The 20,517-nt window shown below is 46.4% G+C and overlaps 1 protein-coding gene across 1 annotated transcript in view; it reads right to left on the reverse strand.

Annotated features, from left to right (window-relative positions):
- The window catches only part of SLC14A2 (solute carrier family 14 member 2), a 57,211-nt gene that overhangs the window by 13,636 nt on the left and 23,058 nt on the right, over positions 1-20,517 (reverse strand). Inside the window, exons 6-10 of the mRNA XM_007197181.2 lie at positions 20,016-20,163; positions 18,823-18,957; positions 17,223-17,272; positions 16,555-16,729; positions 1,187-1,309 (exon numbers count right to left, since the gene is read on the reverse strand). Coding sequence (XP_007197243.2) covers positions 1,187-1,309; positions 16,555-16,729; positions 17,223-17,272; positions 18,823-18,957; positions 20,016-20,163 — 631 coding nt within the window. The remainder of the gene's footprint in view (positions 1-1,186; positions 1,310-16,554; positions 16,730-17,222; positions 17,273-18,822; positions 18,958-20,015; positions 20,164-20,517) is intronic.

Consider the following 20,517-nt stretch of genomic DNA (forward strand, 5'->3'; position numbering starts at 1 on the left):
TTTCTTCCTGAGGATGCCCTGGGGCCTCTGTCAAACACAAACTCCTGGGCTAAAGGGGTCCTTGATTTAATTCAGTGCCCTCTCCCCAGTGTATGAGGTTTTCCCAGACCACCCCAGGCCATTTCTCTGGCTGGCTACTTTGGGTATAAAACAAGGAGGCTCAGACAAACTGGGGCAAGAAAGTCATATGCTTCTGGGAAGCATGTGATACTGTAAAAGGACACTGACCCGGGAATCAGTTTTATCCCTGCCATGCCCTCACCAGCTGTGTGACCCTGGGCAAGTCGCCTCCCTTCTCTGGAGGGCAAAGTTAGATTGCCCCTCTGCCCTGGGTCTTCATGACGCTGCTCCCACCATGCATCTTACTGGGGAGACCCCCACTTGACCCCACACCCCTCCCCCGCTGCCAGCTCTTCCCTGTTTGAGACAACATGTCCTCAGCGTCCAAATTCAAGTTTCTGGCTTCCCCGCTTTGGCTGCCCTCTGGACCCTCCTCTTGGCCTTTGGGAGCCCCTCCCCTCCAGGGCTCTCCATCTGTTCCCTTGTCTAGACGTCACCACTGTCTAGCATCAGGACCAGCATCAGCATCAGGACCAGCAGCATCAGGACCAGCAGCATCAGGATCAGGGGTTGTGACTTGGCAGCACATTAGGAATCTCATGGAGAGCATTTTTGGGGGTCATTTTAAAAGTGCAAAGTTTTATTTATTTTTATTTTTTGTATTTTGGCTGTGCTGCATGGCATATGGGATGGTTCCCTGACCAGGGATCAAGCCCAGGCCTCTGCAGTGAACAGGCCGAATCCTAACCATTAGGCCACCAGGGAACTCCCTCATGGAGGGCTTTTAAAGCTCCTTCTGCCACCCAGGCTGCTTCCCGGGTGAATTGGATTAGCACTTCCGGGAATGAGATGCAGGTGGTTCCAATGTGCAGTGAAGTTTGCAACCCCCTGGCCTAGACTGACAGAGTCAGCTGCTTGTCGTAGCTCCAGTCTCTCCGACCCGGGGCGTCTAGACCCTGGAACCCGTGGCTGTGGTCAGAGGTCGGGGGTGATGAGAATGAACCTCACCCTTGTGGCTCTCCCCACTGCCTTGTGATGGAGGTGTTGCCATGGTCCCCATTTTAGAGGTGAGCAGATCAAGGACCCGGGAGCGGGGTCTGGGGGGGTGGGGGTGGGAAGCGCACACCTTTGCTCCTCCTGCGAATGAATGACCACTCGATGTGGAACACGTTCCTGGGCTTGGGGTGCACAGCCTCCGAGCCCTCATCTGCCTTTGGGCTCGTCGTGGGCGGCTGCCCCCCAGCGCTGCCTGGCCGGGGGCAAAACAAGACAGGTCAGTGCCCCACCCTGGGCCACCCCCCGAGAGGCAAGCAGAGAGTGCAGGGAAATCATGTGCAGAGCCAGAGGAGCAGTGTGGTCTGAGCTGCAGTAGTGATTGCACCAGTATCTGCGGAAAAATCCCTCTTTTCCATTCTTCCCGATGAAACTTCCACTTCCTTTCCTCACAGAAACTGCATCCCAGACACCTGTCAGTTTCAAGATACGGACGGGCCAGCCTGCCTTGTTTCCCCAGTAAGGCACTGCTCTAAGACCTCCTTCACTCGGCCTCGGACTGGCGTGGATGGTGGACCCGAGCCGACTGCCCGTTCCCGTCCTTCAGCCGGTGCCCTGGCCTCCGCCTGCGGTAGGGAGTTTGTGTGTGTAGCTCCTCAGTGCTCACTGCACATCAGAATCACCTGGGTGCTTAAAAAAATGCCTGACCCCTACCCCAGACCACTTTTAAAAATCGGAGTTTTTAATGCCCAGGATGTTTTAGGAGGTGGCCCTAATGTGCAGTTTGGGCTGAGAACCTCTCATCTAGGGTCTTGTTACTCAAAGTGTGGTCCCTGGACCAGCAGCACCAGCCTCCTCTGGGAGCTTGTTAGAAATGCAGAATCTCAGTTTCCACCCAGACTGATGGAATCAGAATCTACAGTTCAACAAGATTCCCCAGGCGATTTCTGTGCACATTGGTTTGCTCTGTGGGGAGCTAAGAAGCTGTAATCAGCTACAAGAAACATTTCTACCCTTGTGGAGAACAGAGTAGCTTATCACTTGGGACAGGGTTTCTCAAATTGGGTCTGAGAATTGACAGTGTCAGGTCACCTGATGGCTTGTTATGATGCGTGCCCCAAACCCTGCTACGCCTGGCCCACACTGACTAATTGGAGTTTGTGGTGGTCCCGAGATAGACACTTTTCACACTTTCTGCTTGTGGTTCCAGTGAAGTCTAGAGTTAGATGATCAAGTGGCTGCCTGGAATAGCAGAGAGCTTTCACACTGTTACTACATTTGCACACTTTTATAAGTTAACTCACTTGGGCATTGTTATCACCAAAAGATGGAAAATTGAGGCTCAGATGATTTCTGAAGCATCCTACAAACAGTGAGCCATGTGGCTCTCAGCCCTCAGTCCTTTTCTCTGCATCTTTGCTGCTCAGAGTCTGGTTTGTGGACCAGCTTCACGGACATCCAAGGGAGCTTGTTAGAAATGCAGACTCTCAGGTCCCATCTCAGACCCACTGAATTGCAATAAGTTTTTTGTTTTTTTGTTTTTTTTTAAAAACGAGATCTCCAACTGACTTGTGTGCACATTAAAGTTTGAAAAAACTGGTCTAGTTCACACTGCTCATGTAGAAACAACTTCAGCAAAGCTGAGAATATAGCAGGACCAACAACCAGAGTATGTGGGACATGTGTGAGCAAGGAAGGTATCCTGTCTATACTCTCAGATTGAAAGGTCACACATGTGACCGTGTCCCTTCCCTCTAGGCTCGGGATGGGAAAAAAGCCCCTGTTTCACTCATCACCCTGCCCGTGGGTCACCATGGAGCCATAACTCCAGAGGCTGGAGAAGCCCCCTTGACCCTGTGCTTAAGACACACGTGGAATGTCAGCCTGCCCTAGGGCACCTCTGCAGATAGGTTCTGTGCAGGGGGGTGAGGACCGAGGGGGTCTTACTGCATCATCTGGCAAAGCAGGGCATTCTCCCATAGCCAGTCCACAGCGTACACCTCCCAGGCTGGAAGGGCACCTCTGCCGGCCCAGTGCTTCTCATTCCTCACGTGCCGAGGGTCAGCCACCCCAGCCACGCCCTGCGCAGAGCGATATTTTGACCTTAGCATCATAGGTTCAGAATTGCATGGATCTTCAAGATCACAGTCTACCTCCCATGTCCAGAGAGATCACCTCGCCCCACCCAAGTCACATAGTTTATTAATCATGGCACAGCCAGGAGCTGCACCCAGGTCTCCAGACTCCCAGTTCGCTGCTCTACAGATGGCCGCAGAAGACCTGGCTCCCCTTTCCTGCCCTGGCCCTTCGCTTTCAGCACTTAGATTGTGCTGCTTGCTCAGAGCCCAGGAAAGTGGGGCAGGGTCCACAGTACTACGTGTTCCTAGAATCGATGTCCCAGCCACAGAAACAAAAATGAAGAGTATCTTTCTTTTCCTTGAACACATTTTTTTTTCTTATTTGGGGTGATTGGGGAGGTAGCCCCAAATGTGGTCTGACATAGGGTTGCTCCTGGACCTCCTGTGGGCAGGACGGGAGTGCAGAGCTGCAGACCAACCACCCAGGGAGGGCGATGGCCCCTCCAGATGTGCCGGCCAAGCGGTGAGGATGACAGGTGGGAAGGATGCCACAAGGAAGACTGGAGAGAAAGTAACACATTTCCCGAGGCTCTGAAAATACTTAAAGCTAAGGTGATAGCAACTTACCACTACCACCTTTGGGACAGATTCTCAGGGCTTTCATAATGGATAAAGGCAATTTCAAAAATATCATGAACACATCTATCAAATGCTCTAGAAATAAATGTTCCATTGGTGTGGTGGGAAAAAAAGAAAACAACGATAACACTGGCCGGGGACCAGCATCGCTCATTCTGCACGGCATTTTGCAAGTCATGTAATTTCATCGACAGTTTCCCTCATTGCAAGCACGGCGCTCAGAAGGAGATATACAGACCCCGTAGAGCTGACCTTGCAAACCCAACCTATAGAATGATGACAGATATTTCGGAGGGTACCTGCTATTTCGTTCTCATATTGTTATGAAGATGAAATTAATGCTTGCAAAATGTTGGGGAAAATAATTTTGCAGCGCTCATATCAGTATCTCCTCAGGGAGGCCATGTCTCTGGAACAGCTTGTGCTCTGGGCAGGGTGGGTCCTTAAGTCAGGGCAGGCCTGGCATTTTATACCTACCATCACCCACTCCTACCTCGTGTTCCTGTTTGTCACCTTCACAGGATGGTGGGATCCTTGACAGCCTGGGTTACAGAGATTTATCTTGGCACTTCCAGCACCTAGCATGAGCCTGGCCTATTGTAGGCACTCAGAAGTATTTGTTGAATGCATTAATGAGGGATAATTTTCCTACGCATTTTAATTTCTGAATAGTAAAATGAATAACCTTTGGCTATTTCGGGGTATGAACTATTAAAAAAATAATATATCTCATTGTTATCTCATATTAACAATGGTAATAGCTGAGTTGTGTAGGGATTTAGAAGTTTCAGGGCAAGAGCTGATTATCTCCAGCAGTACCTGGAGAAAAGAAGGGAAGTATATAGATGTGATAAAGTGATTGGCCATCTATGACCAACCAACCAGAAACCCAGAAATCCTTCATGAGTGGATAGAAGAACCCAGTTAATGAGAGAGAATAAAACAGGCCACTGAAGACAGAGATCTTGCTTGATGTGATTTGTTTTGGTTAACAAGAGATTACACCAGGTGGTTGAAAACCCCAAAGCTTCTTGGAAGAGGGTAGCTGGGTGTTCTGAAGCCCAAGAACAAATTTTTTTTTTGACAATAACTCACTCTGGGGAGTTCTTTCCAGCTTCCCCTTCCCCCCGCCCCACAGCATCATGGCACACGTAAAAATAATACTGTGTGGCATGGTGCAAAAAACAGATGATGATGTTTACGGCCTGGGCCTGAGGACTCTGGCCACACCACCAGCCCCCCTCTGTCTGCTTCGAGGACCAAGGGCTTTGCTCTCTTGGCTCAGCTACATATGTGCTGAGAAGCTCTGTCCTTGAGAACCTGCAGGTAAACCTTAGCGGCTGAGTAACTCCTCGGCTTTCCCACCTGGTGTAGGAACTGCTGTTCCCTCCTCTAACAAGCCTTTTAAGTATCCCAATGTGTGTAGTTTCACACTGGGGCTGTTCAGGACCATTTCAGGGGCACGGTCCCTGCCCTTGAGGATTGCCACCATCCTGTGTTTTTAACAGGCAAGAGTCCAGTGATGCTTTCCTCCCATTGACTCAGAGAAGGAAAGAATAGTCATGAGCCATAATGATTTGTTCAGAAGCACTTTTTTTTTTTTTTTTCTGGAGAGTAGTATCCCATAGTACCCACACCTTTACTGACTGCTAACATACAGAAAATGCCATCCGTTCAAATATCATGGGTAAAAAACATTTTACAGAAGAGCCCACCTGTCAAATACAAGTTTGAAGCTTACTGCAATTTCTTTGAGGGGAAAAAACCAAACCCAAACCATATATGACATCTTTCAGAAGAGGAAAAATGATCTAGTCTATTTTATTAAAATCAACCTTTACTCAAGCCTTTACCTATACTCCTTCTACAAGCTGTCTTTCTCAGGTTTTGAACAGGTTTTCCTGTCTCCTGGAGGTGGACCAATACTGTCCATCTATCACTAGCAATGCCCAACATATAGAGGATATGGAACCTACTATCAAGACCCTTTTGTCATCCCTCCCCAGATCGCTGGGTCTCTTATTCCTCCAACTTACTGTGGCAGACACAACCACACACCATGAGGCAATTTCCTAGCTACTATGCCAGAAGGATTTTTTGAAGAGACAGTAGTATATAATTTGATTTTTTCCTACACCCAGTTCTACAGGGTAACACTTTGGCCGCAATTTGGGCATATGTTTCCCCGTGTGGAAGTTGAGCTTTAAGGCTACTCTGTGTGTGTGTATGTGTGTGTGTGATATAGATACCTGTGGGTGGTAAATGAGGTGCTATCTTTTTCTGTGAAGTTGTGTTTAGTTGACATTTTCAAAGATCATTCTATAAACTATCAGAGGCATCGAACGTTAGAATTGGAAAAGGCTTTAGAGATTATCCAGTCCAGCCCTCTCATACAGTGCCCCCCCCCGAGTACCCACCCCCTCATAGAGGAGGAAATGAAGCCTTGGAGTATTGGGGGGACTTTGGTGTCTCTGTCTCATGCCATGAAGACATTAATTAGTATATATGAGTTGGTCCTTCATTTAACCTCATGATGCCTTATGACAACCTCATGAATGAGGCTGAAGAGGGTGCAAAGGTCAGAGTGCCCATTCTGTCACTGGGGTAACACCTGACTGACCTTCCTTTACAGTGAGTTTTCACTCTCCTTCCCCTATTTACACTGAGCTCACACCTCAGAATTACCTGTCTACATTGTCAGTTTCCCTCCTTTCAATCCATTCTGTGCTTCAACTGTTAGACCATAACATAACAAGACTCTGTTACTCAACAATCTACATGGCTCCCTATTGCCAAGAGTATAATAATGCTCAAACTCCTCTGCCATGCTTTCCAGGTATTCCACAATACAGCTGATTTCATCATCCTGCTCATCCTTCCCTGCCCAACACACACCCTGCCTTGGCATTCTGGCCTTATCTCTGGCCCTCTGTGCCTTATCTCTGGCCCTCTGTGCCTCATCTCTGGCCCTCTGTGCCTCATCTCTGGCCCTCTGTGCCTCTTCTTGCCTAGTTTCTATCCACCCTTCAATGTCTGCTTTATGTTCTACTTCCTCCATGAAGCCATCCTTGGCTTATTTGGCCACATGGATCATTCCATTATTTGCAGAAGGTACCCTAGATCCATATTTTGGAGTTAGGGCCATGGTGGACTTTTATAGTTAACAATGCACATGAAAATTTTCCAATCAAATGAAACTACTTGAAATTATCAATCCTTGATAACCAAGTGAACTTTAGGGCTAGGCATTAGCAGAAAAAAACTGAGGCTCAAAGAGAAGTAGCTTCCTTGAGGCTACACAGCTAATTAGTCATGGAGCTAGATTTTGACGTACTGGTTTTGATTCTTTTCTCATGTAGTGTAGGTATTTTACAGATAGTTGGAGCCTTCACAAATGATATCAATGGACTTGTGAGTTTTTTATTTACAAAAACATTATGAAGTATATCATATCCTAAATGGAGTAACAAAAGTCACCAAAAACAAATAAAAAGAACCCACCTGTGTACAATTGCATTTGTGACATCCAATGAAAGCACAAGGAAATTCTGGGCCATTGTATACCAGCTTCTTCTCTTGTGGCAATGTTTCCATACACCCTTTCCCCACATCCTCTTCCCTGCCACCCTTTCTTTGCATTACCAATGGCAAACATAGCTAACTGATCATAGCACTCTTTCTCAATAAGTTTCAATACAGCCTCAGAATCCTTCTTAACACAAAGCTCCAGACAACCAATAGCAGTTAGTCACAGTTGGCACTTGAGAGTAAACTTATTTTTCCCCTCTAACCTTAAATGAGGGTGTGGATGCTATACAAGTCTGAGAGAAGGGGTACGTGAAAGCAGGCAGAGGCCTGGCCATGGGCTTTCCAAGACTCACAGGATGGCCTAACTTCAGCAAGTTCACCAAGTCTCATATCCTTTGGGGCCAGTTTTTGAGGAGATCCCATTCTCTGATCAGATAACTTCAATGTCCTGGAATATTGTTCCTCATGGCATGACTATCTGTTTCCTTCTGGATGTTTCTACATCCACTCTCTGTAGCTACACACAACATGTCTAAACTAATCTAAGATGGCCATGTAAGAGAGGGCCATTGAAGAGATGGGCTGTTAAGCTGGGATGTTAAGATATTTGCGGTTCCTGAGATGCTCTAGTTCTATTGGCTTGTCTGTGGAAGGGGTACAGGACCTGAGGAGAGAGAGACCAAGGAGCCTGGACCAGGTGTCTCCACCCTGGAAGCAGCAGGTAAGGAAGGACTCCTGGGAAGAAGGTTTTCAAATCTACCTCATTAGCATCCCACAGTCAGCTCAACACGGGGCTGTCCTGAGAACCATACTGATGTCAGAGCTGTGGGTTACAGAGTTGTGGAAAGGATGATAAATAATATGAAGGCTCATCCAGTGAGCAGGTAGGTGGTAAGGGGATTTGAGGGCTGATGAGTTAACCTGGATCCATCACCAGATGAGCAAGAAGAGCTCAGGGTTGTGAGTTAGAACACCTGGGCATTTGTCCAGGCTCATTTATCAGCTGGACAGGTTCCTGGACAAGCCATGGTTTCCTCATCTAAAAGCAAAGGGTTTGAACTATAACTATTTAAGAGCCCTTCCAGCTTCAAGCTTCCAGGATCTGAACTCTCTCTGGAGTTCTTAATAAGGTCCCCCACCCCAGGTTTGCCCTCCTGCAGCTCAGCAGAAGAAAGGAATGGAAAAAGATTGGCCTATCTTTTTTCTCTTCCTTTGAAAAGTCAGATAGATGGTCCTGTTGGCTAGGGCTCTATCTGATTCATTTCTCTCCCCCAGGACCTCTTACCTGAGCTCTTTTTGATTTTCTGCACAGGGCTGGAGGAATCTAGACCACCAGGATTTGGGAAGAAGCTTCTTTCCAATTGGGCGGCGTCTCTGGTCCTCAACTCAGGCGCTGGACTTCTCCCTAAAGCCGAACCCCTTCAGTTCCCAGAGCCCGCAGCTCATCCTCTTACTGGCTTTCTGTAAATTCCCTTTGCGTTTCCTAACCCTATGCCTTGTGCACGCCTTCCACTTGAGGAAGGGTACCATGGAGGAAGAGGGAGAGGAAAGACAACGTTCTTCCTTCCTGCAGCTTGCTCACTCTCCGACCTTCCTAAACTCCCCGGGGAAGACTGGCTTGGCTACCATGGTTCCCCCAAACTGGTTTGATCAGGCAGGTTTCCTTTAAAGGGCCAGAGCTTGGACTGCCTGATAATAGCTTCCCTGTCCTCCCTCAGGCATCACCTCCCAGTTACTCCTCTCCTTAGAATTCTTGCTCCAGTATTTGCCTTTAAAGCAATTACCTAAGTGTTGTCTCCTCAGGGTGCCGATTTGCCTTCCCACCTCAATGAACCCCCTTAACTCCCCTCCCACAGGCAGGGCACAGGCTGGGGAACAGTATTGCCATCAGCGTCTTGATGGATATTTCTGCACAGCCTAGATACTAGATGCTGTCTTTCCGGTTTTGTGGAAATTTTTAGACCTTTCCTCCTTCTGACTTCTGCTGACTGGGTCCTGGGGGCCGTCTCAGAGCAAGAAGGGCACGACCTAACCCCCGCATCCAGAAAGGACTCTGAGTTCTATATATTAGGGAAGCGGCCCTCCCAAGTCCCATGAGGCCTTTGGGGGGGCGGGGCTCTGGTGGGCTGGAGTCTGGGGATGAGGCCCAATCCAAACATGTTTTGTTTGGCTTTGTGAGTATGATGGGTCAAGCATCAACTGTATACCCACCCCCACCCCTGCACATGTATACCCCCAACCCCCCTCAGTGACAGGGTGTGAGGTGGCTACCCAAGTTCAGAAACAGAACCTCATACTGAGGATATTAGCTACACCTGAGTAGACAAACTCCCCACTGACGTCAAAGGCCCCCTTCTCACCAGGCCAGGTGTTTTGGAACTGCAGAGAAGGGGTCCTGATCACGGAGGGCCTTATGAAGAAGGAAAGCAAACAAAAGAGTGGGGGAGGAGCCCCGGCGGGACCCACATTCCAGGGAGGGGTGGGGAACTGACAAGAGGTCAGCTTCCTGCACAGGGGGCCTTCCTTTGGTGTTGCAAGTTCAAGGCCCATGGCGGTCTGCTGAGGACACGTTCCTTGTCCCCCCAGCTGGCTGGTCTCTTGGCTCAGCTCTGGAGGTCCATCTCTTGACCTCTTGCTCTAGCCTTTCCTTGAAGGCTCCTGAACTTCCTGTGGTGTGTTCACTCCAGCCCCTAAGCATCTAAAAGTGACAGGGAGATGCGACCCATGTACAACATGTAACCAGTTTGAAAAGACAAGAAATGATCACCTGGGAGGGAGGAGCGATCCAGGAAATTCTCACATGTTCCATGAGCCAAATGGAGCTGTGTACTCAGAAGTGTGGTGAGTATCTGTCACGCACACTAGATTAGGGAGAGGCAGTCGAGTCCTCCTGGAAAGCAGAAGACTGAGGTGGACTCTTGTCCCCTGAGGGTCCTACCAGAGGCCACAGCTCAGATTCTGGGGTATCCCCAAGATAATCTATGCATACAGATTATCTCCTGGAGGGCTTGGTCATCAGAATTTACTTCAGAACTAAGTCTTCTTCATAATGCTCATGGCTTCAACTCTGCATTTCCAACTTCATAGGGGGAGGAGCCTGCATTGACCTCCAGGAGCCAAACTTGGGGAGGTCAGATTCCTCCAGGGGAAAAGCCTAGAGTTCCTGTGGAATAAATGAAAGCCAAGCTAGGAGTTCCCCAGAGAGTTACTTCCTTTACTTCATTCTGTTCCAGCAGCCTGTGCAGCTGTAGGAGGGGCTGGCAACTCCTAGGTATCAGTTCACAGAGAATAAGGACTTATCTAGCAATGCCCCCTGCCTCCCTCCTTGGGGCCTTGGAATTCTAGTTCCATTAGGGACAGAAGTGTTCTCTATGGATTCTTCTATCTTCTCTGAATGGCAAGAGGCAGGGAAAGCCAGGCAAGTTGAAAAATCTCACATTAAAAAGTGAACACCTTTTCAAGTTGTCAGGTGAGACTGTGGTTTACTGAGTGGAAATCATACCCATATTGAAACTGCCAGCTCCTAGCTGGATTTAGGTAATAGTTGTCCCCAGGCCCTCACAGCCTTTATGACCTGAGGAGACAAAGCTCAGACTCATACAGGAAGCGCAGACAAACTGGGACACACAGGTTTGATGTAGCCACAGATGCAGGCCAGGAAGATTAAGTTTTTTGATGGGAAGATCTTAGAGGGTTGACCAGAAGAAGAATCCCTGGAGAGGGGAGAGTGATGAAGAGGAGAAAGTCAAGGACAAGGCACAGATGAGTGATGCTGGCCCCTCAGTTTGCATTCACATAAGCAGCCATGTTGAGCATTTTCGTAGACTGACCAAATGATAACTAGTCAAGCTCTAGGAAAAGCTATAAAGGCAGCAATGGTATATTTTTGATATATTTATCTCCATGTTCTTACCTTTTTGCCACCTTAATGATACCTCCTCCTTATTCTTCTGTAGGAACTCAGGGCTATAGAATCACTGAAACTTGGAGTTGGAAGAGAGCCTGCAGTGGTCATCTGGTCTACCCCCACCCAAAGCAAGCATCTCCAACAGGCCCCCAGCCCTGTTCCTGAGCTCAGGGTCTCACAGGACAACCATTTTTCAGGCAACTTCCACTGTGAAAAAGCACCCCTCTCCACTGATTCAATATCTGCTTGCTTATCACTACCACGTAGTGGTCCTTATTCCATGCTCTGAAGTATTGTTGAGTAAACTGACTTCTTCTTCCACATGTGTTACCTCATACTACAGACAGTCATGGCCCCAGATGTTTCTTCTCCAAGCCGAATATGACAGTTTCATCATCATTCCTGATGAAACAAAGGGGCCTCCAGACCTCATTCACCCAGTCCGGCCCCATGTCAGCATGCCCTCCCTTGCCAAAGATGCTCTCAGAATGTGCTACCCATTTTTTCCTTTGTACTCTCCCCTCCTTTTTCATCCAACCTATTCTCAGAAATGACTCCTTCAAACTAAGATGCAAGTGATTGATCATGCTTACTGTGTTACCTTCCCAGGACTGTTTACATTTTAACAGGTTCAAAGACTTGAACTGAAGGGATGGCTGGGAATGTTTGGGCAGCAGGTAATGGCAAGATAGAGGACAAGAGGAGAAGAGGCATAGAAATTTTCCTGAAACCCTTAACATCATGCTTGATACTTTTCCTAAACAGAAGACTAACCCGACAAGATAATTCACTCAAAATCATGAAACTGGTGCTGTGACCTTATGTGGCACAGGTAGTCTGTGGTGACATCCTCACCTTTACCTCAGGTGAGACTAATCACCTGGTCAGGCAAATCCCCATAAAGTGAATTCCTTGAAGGCAGGAACTGGTCTGATTCTTTCCTGGTTTGTTGTTAAGGGGGCCTTAACATAGTAACATATTAATAGTTCCCCATACAATATCTTCTGAATGAATGAGTGAATGAAGTCAGAAATACAGTTAAAAGAAAATGATAAAGTTAAAAGGAAATGATAAAGGTTAAAATAAAGGGATAAGAAAATACCAGAAAAAAAAAAAAAAAAGAAAATACCAGAAAGAAAGTAAGTATGGCAACATAAATGTCAGCTTAGTTGGAATTTGGTTAAAGGCACTAATGAGTATGAAAATGGGTACTTTGTAATAGTAAAAGATAAAATTTAAGAAGAAACAATGACAGTCATAGTCCATAGGCACCAATGTAGCTGCTAAATATATGAGACAAATATTTCAGAAATACAAAAAGAGTTTAATAAAACTATACAATTATAGTTAAATTTTAATTAACACTTCAGAATTAAGATTCATAGACAAAAAATAAATAAGTGCATAGAAGAGTTGAATGATGAAATTAATAAATGAATTTAATATGTATTTCCTTCAAATCAAAAATCGCATTTTGTATGTCCAAAATCAATCAAATACTTGGCCACACAGAAAAATGCGTAACATTTTAAAATAGAGATTGAACAAACCATATTCTTTGCTCATAATCCAATAAAACTAGATATAAGAAGTTAAAAAATATCAAAAAGTTCAAAGTGCTAGAAATTAAAAAACACATTCTTAAATAATCCTTGCATCAAAGAGAAATAAAAAGTAAAGTTATGAACTGTTTAAAACTGATGAAAGTAGAATACTTTATTCCAAAACCTACAGTACACAGCTAAAGCTGTACTCAGAGGGAAATTAATAGCCTTAAAAATACCTTTGTTGTTAAAAGAGAAAGATCTAAAATAAAGGAACTTTATATGAATTTTAAAACATTACGAAAAAAAACCATTTAAATAAACCATGAGAAAATGGGAAAAAGACATAGGAAAAAAAACCCAAAATGAGTAGAAAAGGAAAATAAATTCTAAATTGTTTCTTTGAAAAAAACCAATAAAATGGATGAACCCCTCACAAGCCTGATTAAGCAAAAGAGAGCAAAATTACATAAGATTAGAAATGAAAAAGGAGACAAAGCAACAGATAACAGAAGAGATAGAAATTATCATGAGAACATTATGAGTAATAGCATGGCAACAAAATTTTACAATTAAAGAAAATGGATTATTTCCTAGCAAACTCCCAAGTTTGACCAAGAAGAAGTAAAAAATTTTATTATGTCAATTATCATAGAAGAGACAGGAGAGATGATTTAAGACTATTTAAAAATACAGCACAAAAATAGAACAAAAAATAGAATTTTTTGTTCTAAAAATAGAACAAAACTATTTCACAGTGATAGTAGAACTCATCAGTGTTGTAGGAGAGAAGATGAAAATGGGAGGGTGAGATGGCCAGGTCAGAGGGAAGAGACAGTGGAGAGAGGGAGAAAGGGGTATGTTGGGGAAAGAGAGTTTAAGACAGTGCCTCCTCTAAAGCCCCCTCCTCCCCAACCCCACACATACATTCCTACTCTCTTTAATGACTGCTTATTTCTGTTCATCCATAAATACTTATGTTCAGCTATCATTTGTATACCCAAGGGCTGCTGCTGGTAGTTTGGGGTGATAGTAGGAAAACAGCTATGATGTGCTCCCTGAAGCCCTTCGCCTTCCCTCCTGGGGGCCTGCTCCCAAGCAACCCCATGTTGGTGGTGAGAATCTGTAAGGTTAGGGCTCATGACATACTCATTCAAGGGGACAGTAGTTGGCGAAGCTCTGGAGAAAGGTGGGACAAGATCACTCCAGGGAGCTAGCTTTCAGGTCCCGAAAGGCTATTTTTTTTAGAGGGGTGGGGATTTTCACTTCTGCCCCACCCTCATCCATACGAGAGAGAGAGAGAGAGAGAGAGAGAGAGAGAGAGAGAGAGAGAGAGAGAGAGAGAGAGAGATGCCGCTTCTGCCCACCAGCCTGGCTTAATGAGATTTGTTCTGCCTCTAGAAGGAGATTGTTTGAACAAATTTGAAAAATTACCATCAATTTTTGGCCTCTTAGCCCCAAAATATATATATTTTTAAACATTTTATCACTCCTGTACAACTTCTCTTGGCAAGAGAATTCAGTGATTAATAATACTTGGCCCCGGCGGTTCTTTCTTACATCACACTAACAGATAATGTGTTTTTCTATTTGTATATATATATATACCTGGCCATCTTGATCACAGTGCATTATAGAGTTTCTGGGGTCCTGTGGCTTTTCCAGACTTGCTGGACATACTTTTTCCTTTTTCTGAATAACTTAGCTTTTATCCATTTTTTTCCAAATGAGTTTGGCAGCTTGTATTACAGTTAACTTTTAACTCCTGTGGGGGTTAAAGGGGGAACTTGGGAGGGAAAAACAACCCAGATACCAGTGACCAAAGTGGTACCTTTTAAATGACAAACTATGAAGTGGTGTGGGGAGAGAAGGGAGGGGGAGAGATAATCTTGTCCAGTTGAGCTGAAAGCATTTTTCATATCCAAATAGTTTTCCTCTCCTGAAAATCCAATAGAAAGCATGGTTAAAGGACTGTTCCCATCAGATCCAGTGCTTTGGGTGGAGATTCTCAAGGGCTTAACAGAGAGAAGAGGGGATTTCCTACGACAATTTGCCCATAATGAACGAATAGGGTTTCTGGTTCTATCTCTTGTTAGAATAGCTGGGGTGGGGGTGGGGTGTCTCCCTCCGTTTTGGGTGATTGAGCCCCAGAAGCCTTCATCCTCCATATGGAAGGGTTCACTCATCACAGGATGGTGGGACAACCTGGCCTGCATGCTCCCTTCTAACCCTGAGATTCCATAGCCCCCCTCCTCTTCCTGCCTAGAAACCCCTGCACTGAAGGGCCTGAGTTTTCTTCTTCCTCTCATCGTGGTGCACCTGCTGGCAGAGGGGAAACAGAGCGAGGGGCTGGAGAGGGTGAGCCTTAGGGGTGGTTCCCAGACGTGTGTGTGGAAGGAAGTCCTGGTGTAAAACTACGCCTCTTAGTGCTCATCACTGGGCCTGTCAGTCTCTGAAAGAGCCTCAGGGCAGGTTTTCCTGCTTCTGGTCACACTGATCTCTGTTTCTTGAGTGCCCTCCATTTCCTAAGAATCTTCACACCATCACCCAGCATGTAAATGCCTTGTGGCTTTATCTGGTGTAAAGAACATGGTGGTGTCCTTTGGGTCTGCCCACTTCCCACCAGCTCCTAACTGTTATATGTGGATCTCCAGCTCCTAAGCATTGTTATATTGATCATCGACATCAGGGACTAGCCAACTATGGCTTGTGGGCCAAATCTAGCTGCTTGCTTAATAAAGTCTTATTGGAACACAGCTACCATCATTCATTTACATGTTGTCTAAGACTGCTTTGCTCTACAATGACAGAGTTGAGTGTTTGTAAGAGACTGTATAGCCTCCAGAGCCAAAAATATTTACTATTTGACACTTTCTGGGAAAAAGTTGACAACCCCTGATCTATATATAAATAAAGATTGAATGTAAGCTAATGCCTATAATTGGGAGGGCAAATTATGAAATTCATGGATAATTTTTGGTCTTCTACTCAAGGCTAACCATTTGTTTAAAGTATCATAAATCTCATAAAGCTTCCAACACCCACAAGCAGACAGGAAAGTGAAATAAATTTCCCCAGCCTCTCACATACTGAGCTCAGGTACTTTCCTCAACTGAATTCCCTGCTCAAAGTTGCTGGCTTGACCTACACTGAGAAATGTTTATCCTTCATCATGAGTCATATAGGATTCTAACTTATTGATTCCTTCCTGTTACGGAATACCCTCTTGTCCTTTACTTTGACCCCTGAACATTCAAGACTCCCTATTTAGACACTTTCAGTGCCCTAGCTGTCCCTGTTGTTACTTTAAAACTACCTGTGTGAAATTCCTCTCTTTAATGTAAAGCTGTATGTGCCCATCAGCCATTAGCTCCCTGCACCGTGGTGCCTGCATCCCTCGAATTTTCACCCACTCAGGAACCACTCAGCAAGTTCAGTTTCACAGCATCTATTATTTAGTTAAACATGCCAAGAAGATCATCTCTTAATCACCTTTCCAAAAGACTAAATACAAAGAATGGTTTTGTTTTAAGCCAATGACATTGAAAACACATGCCTTACTACTAGTGTCAGCAAGCTCATCACCAACTTCCTCTAACGATGCACAATGGTTAGTTAAGGTGGTTTGGGCAGGAAGAGAAAATCAGCACCAGGGAAAGGGAGTTACAGGTGTGTTTGGTTCCACACAGGTACAAAGAGAAGCAAAGAAAGTGAGTGCAGCAGCTGATTGACCCAGAGTTGAGATTACAGGGAGCAGACCCAGGTCCAGGCAAAGAGCATTTCTGCCTGTAACTTGGCTAATCACCACTGAGGGACATCTCTTCTTCACTGCTTTTCACTGTCAGGTAGTAGATGCGGTTGGCCTCTGGGTAGGTGACTTTGCTGAGTGGGAGCTTGTAGATGGCCGGGTTGTTGGTCATCAGGAGCAGGAAGGTGAGTGCCGAGAGGCAGAAGGGCCAGGTGCCTGGTGGCACACCAACCTGAAATCAAAAACACTGGGATCTGAACATGTTCCTAGGTTCCAGAGACCCTGGGGGAGAAGGATGCGGTAGGGGTTGAGGATGGGGCATTGGTTTCTGGATTTATCATATCAGAGTAGTTGGTTTTAATTTGAGGTGTTGGTACCTTTGGGCACAATCGGAATCTTTTAAAAATGGAGCTGAAAATCCCCCAGGGATGATCTCCCATATCCGGCCAAACATGAGTACCTCCATCTGTCCATCCATGTTCTCCACTGCTGGTTACAATACTCTCTCTTTCACACACACACACACACACACACACACACACACACACCCTCAGAGGCACATGTATGCTATTGCCAGTCCTTCTCTGCACAAACCCTGGATAAACCTTGACAAGGGTGTTGTATGGAGTGCTAGCTACCAGAACACAATCACAAGACTCCAAATGTCCTGAAGCCCTGGCTGGGGAGGGGCACTTTAGGGTAGTGTCAGGAGACCCCAAACTTACCACTGACATTATGTTGGAGAGGGCTGCTCCCATGTATGCACAGAACAGGGCTGTGGAAAAACAAGGACCATCGGGAGTCAGCTTTCCAGGGCCCGCCCCCAGCCCTCCCCAAGAGCAGGGCTCCACTCTCGCTCCAGCAGCTTTGGTGTTTGCACCGTATCCTGACATCTGGCATGCTTGCCTGACATTATTAGTTATCTTTGCAGGTAGATGTGACCCATCTCCCATCAGGCTGTGTGTTCTCTGAGGGTAGAGATTAAAGCTTACATACCCCTTTATCCCCTCCCCACTTCCATGGTGGCCTTGCATAGAGTCAGGGGTCAACAGGCATCTTTCACTAGTCCACAGTGACCTTGGTGATGGTCTAGCACAGGCTGGATGGCTGGATGATTATCTGTCTGGGGGGTGAGTGGTCAGACTATGTGAGCTCTGGATAAAGTCCCTCCTGTCCAAGATTCTGAGCTGCTGTGATGCTGTTGGACATTAATCGAGTCCCACCATGGCTGGACCTTATTGGGTCCCTGAGCCAGGCATTTGGGTTCACCCATAGGATGAGAGTAGTTGGACAGTTAGGGGAGCTCATCCATACCCCTGGTGCCTCTGGACAAGCTCCTTCTACCGCTGTACCTTTGCTCTGTTTCTCTGTCCAGAACACCTTTTCCCCCATCTTTGCTTATCTAAATCCCACCCTGAAAGTGTTGAGATAAACCCCAGCCTCCTCCTGAAGCCTTCCCAGATGGTTCCAGCCACAGGAATCTGCCACTCCTCTGAAGGACAAAGACAGTTACAGTCTGAACCTCAAAATACCTGGCACTTTTGACTTGGTGAATATTTACAGAGCCCATTGTCCCCAAGCCCAGCCTTGTGCTGGATGTTGAGGAGGATACAAGAGACATGGAAGTCATTTATAGTCTCCACTCGTAAGTGGGGAAAAAACAAGAAAAGCTCTTCTAGATGATATTCTGCCCTTTACAGAGCATGGTGCTGGGGTGCAGGTGTAATGACCGTGGCCCATTTCTCTTCTCTTCTCTGTTGACTCTATGGAAATCAAGCTTCTTTAGTGCTATGTTATCATTTTCTGGGACCTCAGTGCTCCCAGGTACATACAACATCTCACTGGATCTTTCCTACAGTCTTTTTAGATATCTTAGCCTGAATAATTGTGCAATTATTTCTCCTCTGCTAGACCATGGCTTCATGAGGATGTGGTCACCTCTGTATTTTCCATGCCTAGCCAAGGGCCTAGAACTTAGTGGTGCCTTACAAATAGTGGTTGAATGAAGAGTTATTCAGGGCAGGAATGCTGCCACTAGCACACAAGGAAAGGTATGTGGGATTTCCTCATGAAATTTATAACACTGTGTACATATAGTAGCAGTAATAGTGGTGGTGACTCCATCTGACAGTGGAGGAGCCTCAAATCCCCCAGCTGTTAGGGACCCTACCATTAAACCCGCTAGTGATAGGACCCCAGCCACAGTCCTTCCATCACTACTGCTCAGTACTGATTAGCGGCCACCATGGATGTCACATAACCAGGGGAGTGGGGAGGGCAAGGAACAGCAGAGTGACTTGGTTGCCAGCTTTCCCAGATACCCACCGCAGATGAGGGCCAGCAGGTGTGTCTGCCAGGTAAGGGCGTAGAACATGCCACCGATGGCGATGCAGGAGAGGACACAGTTGTAGCTCCAGAGGCCCAGGTAGATAGTCTTGAAGGGCGTGGCCACCGTCAGGGCTGTGGGACAAGGTGTTGCATTTCTGGCTGATTCAGGGTCACAGCACAAAGATCACCCCACGCTGGTGCCAGGTCTCAGGTGGCCTCTCTTCCATCGTTCCCCCCACACCTGCTACCCCTACTCATCAGAGGAGCCTCTACAAATAGTGTCCGGTCTTAGGAAACCAACAATGGGAGGAGAGCAGTGGTTTCCACTGTTTTTCAAAGATTTCATTCAGAGGTATGACTACTTCTGTGGCGAGGGTAAGCCAAGGAGGTGGGACTCCAGGCCCTCTCCACTCCTTTGGCCAGAGCAGCTGCATTTTTAGCAAGAAAGATTTCAATTGAAAAAGTTCTGCTTCAACTGGTTGAGAAACATTATGTATATACAGATATAGCTATATCTATATATACAGATAGAGAAATGAGACAGCAAAAGGGGTAGGATGTGAATAGCAAGTGATCTGGGTAAAGAATTTGTGGGTGCCTCTTGGACTATTTTTATTTTCATAATTTTTGATAAGTTTGAAATTATTTCCAAATAAAACAATTTTTTTTAACGTTGTGCTTCCAAGAAGTTTCTGAAAAATATTGCGATAAGTCAACAGGCTCCTATTCTTAAAGCGCCTGACGTCTATTTCTGACTACTGTCTGCAGTTACATATATAAATGTGTATATATACACATATATAGAAATTAAATGACATTTGTCAAATGGCAATTCAATTTCTGAGAAAAGTTTTCCTTTTAGCCTAGTCAAAATTTCGAAGGGCTGGGTCATTTATACCTCTGCTTGGTCTGCTACTGGCCCCCACCCTCACTGGCTTACCCTCCTCCTCCCACCCCTCAGCTCCCAGGGGCTCAGTTTACAGGCCAACATGTCTCAGTGCCTTTGCATCTCTCCACACATCCTGCTACTGCAATCTGCTCTCTTTGGAGACTCGAGAAATGGAAAAATAATTCTCAAGCTCTGACAGTGTTTAAAAACTCCAGTGAAGATAAGTCTAGACAATTTGCTGTGTGCTGGGGAAAAATGACCCCAGGAAAATGATCCCCGCAGAGAGGGGGCCCTGTCCTACCTGCTAGCATCCCCACGATTGAGCCAATGGCTGCATGCAAGCAGATGAGTGGCGAGCAGATGAACAGGGCCACCAGGAACACGCCACCTGTCCAGGGATTGTCACAGCCATACACCTGTCCGACCCCAACGGGGATGGCTTGTAGCAGCTGCAAAGTCAACAGAATCCAGGTCACTGGAGCGTGGGCTGATAATGCAAGGACCAGGCCCTAGGGCCAGGAGTGAGCCATTCCTGGGTGGGTAATGGGGTGGAACGGAAGGATGGCTGTGCCCTCCAGTGTGGGGGAGAACATGGGAGGGCACAAACTGGAACAAATAACTCCTCACTCCACCACCTGGCAGGCATCTGAGCATCCCTCATGCAAAGCCGGGCAGGTCCCCCAACACAGAGGCCAGACACAGGTGCTTCTGAGGAACACATGGCTTTTGCTTTGAGGGGACCAGAGGATACCTCCCTGGACTGCCATTGGGGGTTTCAGGCATTAGGGGATTTCCTCTAGACC

The sequence above is a fragment of the Balaenoptera acutorostrata genome, chromosome 13, assembly GCF_949987535.1.
Source record: "Balaenoptera acutorostrata chromosome 13, mBalAcu1.1, whole genome shotgun sequence".
NCBI lineage: Eukaryota > Metazoa > Chordata > Mammalia > Artiodactyla > Balaenopteridae > Balaenoptera > Balaenoptera acutorostrata.